Below are 13,312 nucleotides of genomic sequence, written 5' to 3' on the forward strand. Positions count from 1 at the left end.
GTTATTGCCAATAGACTGCTATGTTGCTGAATTTAAAATTCAAAGAAAGTACTGTCTGGTTTGTCTATTGTGATATTTTTTTTTCCCCCCACCTATACTTTTAATACCATTTAATAGAGAAAAGCAAGTTCATACATTCATTCTGGCAGGAAGTATCTGTAATTCCGTGTGTCATGTTCCTTTCCATAAATTTTCATTGAGGTGTAGGATATTTGAATTGGTGTACTATATAACAATTTCTTACTAAAATTGTGCCAAGAGTCCCTTTTCACTTCCTTCACGGTATGCACAATCCTTTTGTGTTTTTTATGTCATTTATATGGTTGTTGGATTTTAACCTCTTACCGCTAGAGTGATAAATTTCTTGCAGTTTGGTTCAGGTATATGAGATGTTCTTGGCTTAAATACAATAGCTATGAAATAAGTGAATTTTTCATAATATCATGCAGGTCATCTCAAATATGCATACTAATGTTTCTGTTAACATGTAGAGGTTTTTAGTTCTTTTAAGTATTCTGGGTGTGCAAGGTCTGTATAACATTGTCTATATTCAAAATTCTTGTCAAAAAGATGTAACTCTTGGTAGATGCATGTACATTCTCTTCTAAAAATAGTATTTTAGTGTAGTGGTCAACAGTTAAGAATATAGTGTATGTCTTTTCAGTCAGCAACAGTGCCTTGGTTACATCACAAGACAAGGCAGATGTTTATGAAAGTAATTTAACTGCAATCATATGTAACTAATGTGTCGGAAAAATACCTGATACGCTTTGCACTGTGCAGTAAGAGCAGCTGCATTTTACATAATTGTTTTATGCACATTGACATGCAAGTTGTACATGGTGCTACTTGGGTTCTTTTCACTTGAGAGGTAGTATATGATGATGTAAACAAAGATGTGTTCATGTGTGGATGCAAAGGGAGACAGTAAAGTGTTATTTTAGTTTGATTCCATATTTTGGATTATAAAAGTTTGGTAAAACTTTTGAGAAAGGTTGTTGTTTGTTTTGTTTTTTTTTTTAATAAAGAGACTTTTGATGAGACTAGATTTTTAAAGAAGGTAATTCCATACTGTGGAACTGTATAGCTAGAAGTAATTGGTACTCACCTGTATAAGTCTTAATATATTTCATATGTATAAATACAATACAAAGTAAGCTCCTTTGCTATGGTTTTTTTTGGCTGCCTTATGGGTGGAAAGACTTGTTTCCTTTCCAGTGTTAGGCAACAGAAGGGGGAAACTTTTTCCACATACTTTGCTTGGGAGGAGTAACTGAATTTCACTGTGTTTTTTTGTTTGGTTGTGGTTGGGTTTTTTTTGACTCGGAGATGCTAAGTTTTTGAAAGTTATGAGTGACTGAAATAACTGTTAGTCATTTCTTTCAGCAGTAGTGCTTACTATTTGCCATCCTACAGCTCAAGTATCATGCTGAAATGCTGTCATTTAGCTGCAGGTTGTCGCCATGCCTCTAAAATTAGCTCTGGGATATTTTTTAATGTTCCACATCAGTGGTGGTGCTAGCTAGTGTTTTGTGTTCTTAATTTATTTCAAACTTTTTAATTGCTTGTAAAGGAATCTGTGATTTGCTGTTGAAGATTTTAACAATTGTAGGTGTAAAATGTTTTCATCTAGCCCTTTTCTCTGTATGCAGTCCTGAATATTCTGAAATTCTCGTTAAATCCTAGTGCATGTTAAAAGCAACAATATGCAGCAGAGCATGGAAAAGAAAAAAATTGTTGATGATGAACGGTATAACTTGACAAAAGCTAACAAAATCTAATATTCAGTAGAATGGATATTTTGCCTTCAGTGTTTTGAGAAATATTTAACTGAATTAACTAGAGAGAGAACTCATACTACCTTGGGTTTTCCTGAGTAAATTTAAGGGAACCAGCCCCCTGCTTTTAATTGTATGATCTTTATTTATGACTCTGAACAGTTTCTCAAGATAGTGAAATCACATTAAAAATTGACACAGTCCACATGTGGAATCTTGGTCTGTCATTCAAGGTGAGAAAGCTGCTTTGGACAGTATGACAAAAATCATAGTTTCTCAAACCTGCAAGGATGTGAAGAGCTTGTACTTTTTCTTAAAACATGTCTTTCTTTTGAACTGGTTCTTCCAACTGCTAATAATTGGAAAAGGTTGTGTTACCTACACCATATAAAATTTCTTAGGATGTTAAGGATTGTAGTTTTGGCTTTTACCTGGTCTACCAACTGTCAGGGGAAACCTATTTGAATATGAGCCGTTTTACAAAACTGAAGAGGTTTGTGAAGCTAACCTGCTCCTGTGATGTATGATACTTTGGTAATATCTATTTACAGGATGATAAATTAATGGATACAGTAACTACTGTGATTTTTTTTTTCTTTCTCCAAGAAGGCTGCACAAGCTAACTTTCATACAACCAAAAATAGGAATACACATCTTAAAAACTCGATATGGTTCCTGTCTTTTCATTAACATAAATTTGTTTCTGCTCTCCTTGAGTAATAGCACCTCTGAGAAAAGAAACAACAAAACATCTTCAGGTTTGAATTTACTAATTCCCTATATCAGAAATGCTTTTAAGCAGAGGGAAGAAAATTTGCAAGTAAACTGTGAAAACATTACGTTACAGACTGTATGAACAAAATATTGAGTCAGTGAACGCAAGCAGTTAATATCTGTATTTTAAATGGTCAAAAGGCTATAGCTGGATTTTGTTTCTTTAAAAATGGTCAGTGTATTTTAATACAGCATTGTCCAGTAAAGCATTATGTGCTGGTTTATGATTAATCTTACATAAACCCATTTTGTTTAGTTTCTCATGTAGTAGATATAGCGTGAATCCAGTGCCTTGGCAATTTTTCTTCAGTTATTTTCATGGAGTTAAATTCACTTATGATTTTGTTTGAGATGATTCTCTAGCACATACAAGTTAATTGACTTTTAAATTTACTTTTAAAAATAGGCATCTTTTTAAATTAGGTGATATTTTTAGTGGGGGAAATTATCTATAGTGGGGAGTTTGGGTTTTTGTTTTCGTTTTGGGGGGTTTTGTGGGTTTTTTTGTGTTTTTTGTTTTGGTTTGTTTGGGTTTTTTTTGTTTGTTTTTTTAATTTTTAGTGGCTTTATTTCAAATATTTGTACTAAAACTCTTTACTTGTTGCAATGAAATTAGGGATGTTTGGCTCTCTTACTCCATTATTGCAATTAGGAATTTATCATCATTGGTGCAAAGGACAAAAGTGTCTCATTTGCCCTATGGGGACAGGACAGTGATAAGATGATTTTTCGTCAAGGATCATTGGGTCGTAATTAAGTTACATTCATGGCTATTGCTTTTTGAAGGATGATTGGTAAATGACAGGCTTCATGTGCTTGGTACGGACAGTGTTCACTAGGGTTTTTTCTCCCTCTGTCAGAAAATCCTGTTGAGTCTGATAATGTAAATGTGGCATTTTATTCTGAACAAAAGAGCAGGGAAATGAGCTATCTTGTCTAATCATTCAGTTGTTTAACACCGACTTCCAGTTTAGACTCAATTGGCTGGAAAGCACTTGACATGTGAAGTTAGTGCTGTTCGGAACGCATGTTTGAGTAAATTTTAAAGTAAGTGACAGCTAAATTGTACCTAGGGAAATTACAAAGCCTTCAACACAGTTAATTTTTTGGGGAGGATTAGTTGTAATTGCAACACCAGTCTCCTTGAAGATTCCTTAGTATGGCAAATGAACAGAAAAACATTTAGCTCTTTCAAGAGCCCGTTCTCTTTTAACAGACTAATTTTTGTAAAGCTGATTGTACCTCGCTGAATTGACTTCCCTCTACACTAACATCTGCTTCAGATTTGTAGAGAAGGATTTGTTTTACTAGTCTACCCTCCACCCCCACCCCAGAGTCCCTTTTTTCTTTCTACCTCTCTAGTGATTTCAGGTTTGAGAGCTTTTCAATCAGTAAACCCCTTAGGTAAATTGCCACTTCACTAAAGCTTTATGCATAATGTTGCAGCACTTCATTCCAATTAAAATCAATATTTGGAGTCTTATTTTTATCAGGCAGACTCTCTGGTTGGGAAAGTTGTTTATTACAAGTAAAAGGTTAGATTTAGTGCTATGTTCTTGAAGCAAGAGGGGAGTGGCTTGTTGAAATTGACGGGGGATGTTATATCCATGCATGTTATAGCCAGTCTTCCTGCAGACTGTATTCTGCAAACACTCAGACATCTGAGTAATTTTGTCTCTTCAAATAGCTTTGTGTGAGTAAAATTGCCCATGCAAATATTTTGGAAGATTGTGCCCGTAGTATCTTGGACTTCATAGGCATCTTAAACAGAAACTGAAGGAATGCAAAAACTTACAATATTGTAACCCTAGCATCAGTTTAGTTGAAAAATAATGCCAAAGAAGGACTACCATGATTACATAAGGACCAAGCATAATACAGTGATGACTGAGGCTCCTTCTGTCATTCAAAAATAATAGTATATCTTCTTTTTTTTAAAAGAACAAGTTTCAACGAGAGGGAAAAATACACCCAATCTTTAAGTGGAACAGGTATTAGCTCTGAACAGATAATAATTGTGAGTGACTTAAAGCTATAATATCTAGCCAACTCAGAATGAAGCATGGATCATCTGTGTTCACATTTCAAATACTGTTTTGTCCAGACTGACACTGGAAATCAGATTTTTCAACATGGCTATGAGTATATGGGCTTTATTTCCTTTTTGACTCAATCCATATTAATTAAATAGTAATTAATTGGACCAGGCTTTTAATGTAGTAGTGTAGTAAGTATCCTTTGGGAAGATAAAAGGGTGTTCAGTATGCATAAGTTTATACAGAAAGACTGCCAAATATTTTCAAATGTATGGCTGTTTGTTAGCTTAAAATCCTTTTATTAAAATGTGGAAAATCTTTTTTGTGCAGGGTTTTTTTTTTAAAGTTAGTGAGTTATAACAAGAAACACATTAAAATGTTACCTAAACTCAAAATTTGAAGCCTACACTAAGTTTCTAGTTTTCATTTTCATTTATTTTTTAACAGGATTGTAAAAACTGCTTGCAAAAGTAGTTGGTGGTACTTTGGAATTAACTGCAGTTTGTGGCAATTAAGAAAAATACAGTAGGTTGAATAAATCATACAACTCGAGTATAAGCATAAGCTCGATGTTTTTTTCTTTGTAGTAGTACAAACAATTTCCTTGTAGGGGCTGAACTTCTGTATGTTTTATTGTTTTATAGTTGATTGTTGTCAGTTTTATGTTTTATCTGTTTTATAAACCCTGTTCTCTAGTAAACTGTGGATGACTGGTTGATTGCTTGAATGCAACTGAACGAATATATCAGATTTCGATAGATTCAAAACAAATGTCTAGTAAATTAGTGTGTAAGATACTGGCCTCCTTAAATGCAGACTTACTGAGGCACCTTTGAGCAGTATGTACCAGTAACAAGTACAATATTTCCATTTTTATTTCTGTTCTTTGCTGACTTTTTTTCTCTGCATATACCGTATTAATGCCTTCAGAAGTATACATTTAGAGACTAGAAAACTGTTAATGTTCCTGTTTGAATGACATCCCAATTATTCATTCATTTATAGATAGCTTTGACCTAAAAACAGACACTTTAATCCTTTAGGAATACAGCCGAGACAATACTATGGCTGTTTGAGCATCAATCTGAAAAGCTAGATTTATCACTGAAAACTTTAATTTGAATGTATAAATGTTGTTGTCCCTCCTTAGAAATTGACTAGTTTTCTGTAAAACTGGGTTTTTTTAGATGTTAACTGAACTTGCATCTAAAGTAGGAGAAAAATACTGATTATATAAAGCTTTATATCTGTCTATGGTAACTACCATAGTATTTCTCTTTTATGACAGTAATCTAGCCTGCAACATCTACTTGCAGTTTTGAAATTAACCTGTAATTTAGTCTTCACCCCAAATGACAAAAATTCAAATGACTCCATGGGGTGCCAGAAGATGCACTGTAAACAGGGCTCAGTAAGGGGGATAAGGTAGAAATCCATCATCTTAGGTTCATCTTCAGAATGCCAGTATTACTGAATGAAATTAATTCTTCCTCTGTGTTTTACTCTTTAAATATTTAAAATATTAGCCTAGATGAAGATAGTAGCATATAATAGTCTAGTTTATTCTCTGAAAAAGCAAAATTTATGCTGCACAAGAAATGCAATGTGAGGAGAGGACATGTGGCTTGTTTGCCTTGTTTTAACAGTAATGTCTTGATTTGTTAAGGTTCAGTTGATCAATAATAAAAGTTGCTTTGGGAATGCAAAATCATTATTTCAAGTCAGTTTTATTATGGCCTTCAGCTGCTGCTAAGTGATTTTTATTTCTTTTTTTTTTTTTTCCCCTTGCCTACTTCCAAGACCATTTATTTGGTAAGCCTTTTGAAATCTAAATGCAGTCTTATTGACTGTTTGGCTACTTACTACATTTTGTGTGTGTTGTCTTGGTTTGTTTCAATTTCAACTTAAACCTTCCCCTTCAAAGAATAACTTCACATATTGTTTTACCAGTGTTTCAGTGGTTGTCCTCTGTTGGTTTTGTTTTGATTTTTTTTTTTTAGATTGGGTTGTAATCCATTGAAAAAGAGTCTGCAGCAGATGATTTAGTTCTGTTAGTTGCACAGTATAGAATGTAAATTTATATTTGTTATTATTTTAAGTTCCAGATCTGATTGTTTTTATGGCTTTTCAGTTTTGCATTTTAACTATGTATACTTCTGAAGGTGTTAATACTGTATATGTAGGGAAAAAGTCAGTGAAGGACTGAAATAAACAAAAATGGAAATATTGTACTTGTTACTGGTACTTACTGCTCAAAGGCTCCTGAATAAGTGCATTTAGGAAGTCAACATCTTATGCACTCATTTAGTAGTACTGTGGATATATACTGGTGCCATGGCTTTATGTGACATAGAATAGGCCAGCATACAATACATTTTGGTACCTTAATCTGTTGTTGAATAAATTGCAAAAATTACATTTGTATTGCAGAAAATATACGTTGGATTCTGACCTTTATATAGAATGGAAAAATGCTAGCCCTTCAATTGTGACAAAATGGAAATCAATAGATAGAGCTAGTCTGTTAAGGTGTAAAACAAGTATAAAGCAATCTGAAGAACTGTGGTTATCTTAGTTAACTCTTGAGATCTATACTGAAATAAAAATGCTGTGGAAAAATTTTAAAGAGCTTAAAATCTGAAAATGTCTAAACAGACATTTGTAGGTAATATAATGTGCACAATATTACTTATTAACAAGAAAAATAGAACTCTTAAATACAAACTGAAATTTCTGTGGAATTGGGGTTTTGTCACAATAGTATCTAGCAGAACTTAAGAATTTTACTTCAAAAATTAAGTGCATCTAATCATGAAGAGCGTTCACACCTTTGGTTAATTTGTAGTGAACAGTGGTCATGCAATCAAAAATTATACAGCCAAGAGGTTTAACTGTAAAACTGTTGTTCTGTTTTCATTTTGGCTGTCAAGCATACATGGTATTTGTCAGTAGGAAAACTTTACCTGTTATTTAAAAAGAACTGTAGCACATTGCAGGGCGGGGTGGGGGTGGGGGGTGGAATACACTCTTGGATCATAAACTGAATGAGTTTTCCTTGAAACTTTCAAGACTAAAGTGGGTTTAGCACGCACTGCTCCTGCTCGGAATGTTTGATTGTTTTTATTCTTGTTTTGTTTCATTCCACAAGGGATGATATGCCTGCAGCTCTGGAAGCTTTAATCAAGTGTCATAAGAAGTATGGTAAAATTCTTCAGCTTCATAACATCTACTGTAGACTGATAGAAAAAGGAGATGCTGATCTTCTGCAAAAGGGTTAGTTGCATGTAATCAAATGCTGTCTGGTTATATGGGGTGTTTTCTGGAGGCTTTTCTTCCAGGACTTGTATGTCATTTCTTTAAACTTAAAGAAAAGAAAAATTGTTTGTGTTTATATGTGTAACTTTAAAGCACTTAAATGATGCCTACGTTCTTCAGATTGAAAATTGATATTAATTTTAAATGTAGAAGAATCCTAATATTTGGATAATACAGCATCGAACTGTCAAAGGTTATTGCTAATGCTTGTTCTAGCTATGTATATTATTATTATTAAGGAACAACTTAATAGTAACACAACACATCTGTTTTTCAAATAGTTGTGCAGTTAAGAAATCCTATATCCTCACCCTATACAAGTAGAGAATGCCAATATATAGTCTATTTTGTTGAATGTAATTCAAAATAATAGTGCAGATAAACAGAAAAACATTTTAAATATGCTTAACTGCAAAGTTACAAGAAGTTGTGTAATATGTTGTAATCATTCCGTTTGTTTCAAAATTTATCTCCCCATAGCTTGTTCTTGGTGTTCTGTGATGCTTGGAAAATATTAGTGTTAAGAATATTTGACGTATATGTTAAAATGCTTCAATGTATTTAGTAAATTAATGAGTTTTATTCTCTGTTTAGTTTCAGATTTTATAAGCAGAGAATATGGAGATATGATGGCTCTTTATGATCTCTTCTTCGCCTTCTTGCAAACAGGAAAATACAGAGAGGCCAGGAAGGTCATTGAGGTGGGACTTTAACTGTAGTACTCTAATCGCGCAGCTATTTAGACTCTTAATTAGAAACATTTAAAGTTTTTAACCTTTAATTAGACTTGTTCTGATTCATGTTAATAGAATTCAATCCCAATAATAAAAAAAAAAACCTCGACCAGCTTTATTTTGTATAATTACAGCTCAGAAGAGACAGTCTTGTATATTGAAATTGTTTCCTTACTTTTTCAAATTCACTGTTATATATCAAAATGATATTTGCATATTAAATATCGGATTGTGGAACAATTAAATTAAACTGGCGTTCCTGGGTGTAAAGTTGCTAATCCTCTTTCCGAAGGAATTCTTTGTTCTTAAAAGCACTGGAATTTAATTTGCTGCAGACCATGCTCAGATTTATTTGTAATGCTTGTCTACAAGTTAATCAGCCAAACAAGCGCTGTCTGCTACTGTTTGGCATTTAATTTAGCATTTCTTCTCTCGCTCTCTTTTTCAGGATAGTAAGCAGCTTATAGGAAGTGGTAGGTGACAAACTTGGTCTATTTAGGATTAGTATATTTTATCTAGACTTGATTGAAATTGTGCTTACTGAAATTGATAAGTCAAAGGGGCAGCTGCAGAGTCTGCCTAGATTGTGATTATTTTTCTTCTTAACGCAGTTTTATGTTTTTAAAATGCTGCATAAGTTTCCGGTTAATGTGTGGGAGGAGGCATCTTGCAGAAAAAGTATTACTTTGTCCTCATCGTTTTTGTACATACATACACAACTCTGTAACCTCATTTTCTGGGTTTTTTCCTTCCTAAGACAAAGTATGCTTTTTTCCTAATTCCCCGTAGAATATTTGAAATACCAGTTATCCCTACTTGAATTATCTAACAGAATTCTTGTATTTAAAAAAATCTTGGTTTTCTGCTTGTTTTCTGTGGCGGAAAGATACTGACCTGCTGCGGGGTGTGTGGAAATTGCTAAGGACAATGTTGAAGCATTGCTATTTTTGTTCTGAGAGTGTTTTTAGAGCTCAAAGTCTTATAATACAGAAGAATAGAGATAATCAGTATCTGACAGAAGACAACACTGAGGAGTTGAGTTCTTTTTAAAGTGATTAAATCATATAGGAGCTAAAATGATGAAATCTGAGATTTGGAAGTAAAATTAAAGCTAAATGAGTAAAACTGGTACTTGGTGTGATTCAGCAGCTGTTTCTTTGATACTGGCATTTAATTTCTCAAAACTTATATTGGTGTCTACAGCAATGATGAATAGGATAGTAAGCAAATTATCAAATTGTTGGGGCTTTGAAACTTTTGTCATTTTCTTAATAGGTGCCAAATTATCCTGCAAATATTCAGTATTTGGTGATAGACCAGAAATTATTAGTAACCACAAACAGGCACTTAGGCGTAAATCTGAACACCTGATATCTGGAGACTAAATAGAAGTTTTCTCGGCTTTTTATGCTATTTAAAGTAGGTTTCTTGCTCTTACGTAAGTTCTATGAAATACGAATTAGGGCTTTGTATATGCTGTTGAGAAAAAAAAGGTTTTAAATCTGGGATTTTTAGGAGTATAGGAATTTTAGCTACGAATAATATGCATGTATTTTACTAGTGGATAAAGTGACACAAAATCAATTACTATATGGTGTGTTATATTTTAAGTATGCTTTTATTATGTAATAATATGTTAAGTATTTTCAAATAAATTTTTTTACACAAGAGAGGGGGGAAAATCTTACAATTGGTATTTTGCTGAAGAAGAAAATAGCTTTTATTGTTTTAAACAATAAACAAGTTACTATTTGCTTTTTTTTTTTGGTTGGGAAGTCAAAGCCTTAATCAGTATAATGCGGAAGATGGAGTACAAAATATATGTGTATCCTTTTCTCTAGTCCAGTGATTTCTGTGACTAAATTACTTCTCTTGTTGGTCATCTCAGATTGTTTTTCTATTTTCCTTTCTTGTGAATTAATACTCAGTGAAGGTGACCAATTGCTGCTGCTTTTTCTTTTTAGACGCTGTTGCATATTGGATATAGATTATCTTTCAGCATGTACTTTGATCATGTATTGCTGATGGTGTTCAATTGATTTTAGTGATATCATTTGTTTTGAAAGTTATCTACGGAGTAAATAAAGAGGGTCTAAAAGGGTAGTAATGACGCTGGAAAATTTTCCTTAGGAGTTAAGGAAGTGAAGACCATGGAGGATGTTATCATTAAAATGTGCTGTAACTCACTGGAGACCACTGCCTCTGCTTCCTCTTGCTATCGTTAGCAATCAGAGGTACACTAGATGCTTATGTGAAACTTGGTGACAACTGCTGCTTTGAAAAACTTGAAACTCGGAGCCCAGGAGTAAGGAAATAACTCTTAAATCTCAATCTTTGTTAAAATACAACTGGGTGACAATAGTGGGAAAGATTTGAGTGCAATTATAAAAATTAGGTCAGAGTTCTGTATGTATGTTATCAGGTCATAAATGTGTTGTACATGCATATATATAACCTCGTGTTGTGGGATATCATCATAGCAAGAGAGCTGAAAGCTCTGGAGCTCATCTGCTTGCTGAAAGGACAGCAAGACTAAGCAGACAATGATAGCATAAAAGATGACAAAAGGTGACTAGAAAGGAGGTGAGGCAAGGAATACACCTGACTGATGCTAGAACAAGTAAACTGAAGCATGTGGTAGTCTGGTGGTGTGAGTCTCTTTTGAAGTGATGCTAAGTGGAAGAGAAGCTGTGATTGAGAAGACTACGGGGGGGGAATGCAGCTAAGTTCCAAGGCTTCACAGAACTTGGTTGATCAGGTAACAGTTTGCAATGTTGCTAGACTGCGTTGTTAAGCTTTTGAAAGTCTGTTCTCATTTGTTCTGTGGCAGGTAGCTAGAGAAGAAAGCCTCTCTGAGACAGTACCTTCAAATGAGGTGGTCTTGGCTGCTATGTAAAGTAAAAGTCTACTTTATTCTAGCTGTGCCTGGAGATTCCTGGACCCTTGAAGTTATGCTGGTAGATGCTCATTTGCTTTCCACTTGGAACAAGTTCTACCATTGGGTGCTGTAGTACATCAAAGCATGATTTAGTCTACAGTTCTTAATTGCACCTCAACCGATTAAGTTGGCTTTTGTCTTGTGTCCTTCAAAGGTGATCGTATCAAAACAAAGTTGGCACATCTCTGTTCTTTCCCCTTACCGTAAGGTCACGTACTAGCTTGCCTTCCCTTGAAGTGGCATAGCATGACTTCTGTGTCACAAATCTAGCTCTAGTTACTTAGTATTTTTTCCTGCTTACTTGGAAAAGCAGTTTAATTGCCTTTTTTCCTTCAATTTTGTTTTTCGTAAAAAAGAAAAAAGGAAGAAAATTAAGTAAATACATTTTGACTTTAAATTAAACTACATTAAAACCAATGTAGGCTAAAAGAAAGGGATACAAATTTTCAATACAGAGGATTAAGGAAAAAGTAACTTTAAGAAAAAATATGTCCTTTACCTGTCTTCTAAAATGTTGTCTTACTTTAAAAATATCTAATCAGATTTTCTCCTGGAGAGAGGTCTTATGTAATTCTACATATGTGTGTCTCCAGACCTCCAAGTAGTAGATCAGAGAGTCTGGAAGAGTTGCTTGGCCTAGTATTCTTTCAAGTCTGGTATAAAAGTGATAAGAGAATTTTCTAGAGCCTAGTCCTCCAAATCCCTCCAATCTACAGCTTCTTGCCTGTTGCCAGAACTGGACAATTGGAATTCCCTTATGTTTACTCAGTTGTTGACTGCCACGTTATTAACCTGATTGAGCTGATGGTTGAGAGCTGGACTGCTGTGAAGGTCATCCAGGAGAGTGAGAATGAAAAAGGGAATGTTATACCACCTTGGAGGAATCTACTTCCTCCTCCTTTCACCTCTTAGTTCTGTTAGTTTGTTTGCATGCTGCATGGAGATTCAAAGATTTTGCTACTTAAAGTAGTTAGAGTATAGTTGTTATCTGTCATTTTGGTCCAATTTTAATTTTTTTGTCATCTCTGAATTTTGCACTGAGATCTCATACTTGCAGCTGTTTTACGTGCAAGATGGTTGAATATTTCTAGGCTTGCCCTTCTCCCTTCATTTATTATTCATGCTGAACGCAATCATCAAAATACTCTCTGAATCTATGTGTAATTAAGCCCATGTCCATGCTTGGCTCTTTCTGGTAGGGTTAAAAGAGTTATATATCATTAAGTAATGTAACAGTCCTGCAGCAGAGGTTCAAGCAAACCCTTCTATAAATCTACTTAGCAGAAGTGTAAACCAGTTTTTTATGAAGTAGAAATGGGCACTTCACACCTGTGGCTAAAGTATGCAAGGTTTTAAACTGGTGCTAAATCCAGTTCTGCATTGTATTGATAAAATCATTACACCTTCAACTATACTTTATTGGACAGCAAAATACTTCTGTAAAGAAACCAAAACAAGCACCACATTAAAAAGAGTATCAGGTCACTGGCAATTTTGGGTAGGAGCTTATGGACTGCTCTGATAGGAACTAGGAGTTGGTAGAGATGTTCATCTTTTGTTGTTTGACAGGTACTTCTTGAAATCTTTCTAGAACAAATCACATCAGCTATTAAATTAAAAATTTCTTTAATGAAAGAGTAAAAGCTCTTGTTTCTTCTCTGTTTGTAGTTTTACTGGAAACGAAGGCTGAGAGGATTACTAAGAGAGTATCTTAGGGAAAGATGCCAGAACTGTACA

General features: G+C 34.2%; 1 protein-coding gene across 2 annotated transcripts in view; it reads left to right on the forward strand.

Moving 5' to 3' along the window:
* LRPPRC (leucine rich pentatricopeptide repeat containing) overlaps positions 1-13,312 on the forward strand; it is a 93,349-nt gene that overhangs the window by 43,019 nt on the left and 37,018 nt on the right. For both annotated transcript variants that reach the window (XM_049833789.1, XM_049833790.1), the window contains exons 24-25: positions 7,737-7,861; positions 8,498-8,604. In XM_049833789.1, coding sequence (XP_049689746.1) covers positions 7,737-7,861; positions 8,498-8,604 — 232 coding nt within the window. The remainder of the gene's footprint in view (positions 1-7,736; positions 7,862-8,497; positions 8,605-13,312) is intronic.

The sequence above is a fragment of the Accipiter gentilis genome, chromosome 30 (assembly GCF_929443795.1).
Source record: "Accipiter gentilis chromosome 30, bAccGen1.1, whole genome shotgun sequence".
In the NCBI taxonomy this organism is placed as follows: Eukaryota; Metazoa; Chordata; class Aves; order Accipitriformes; family Accipitridae; genus Astur; species Astur gentilis.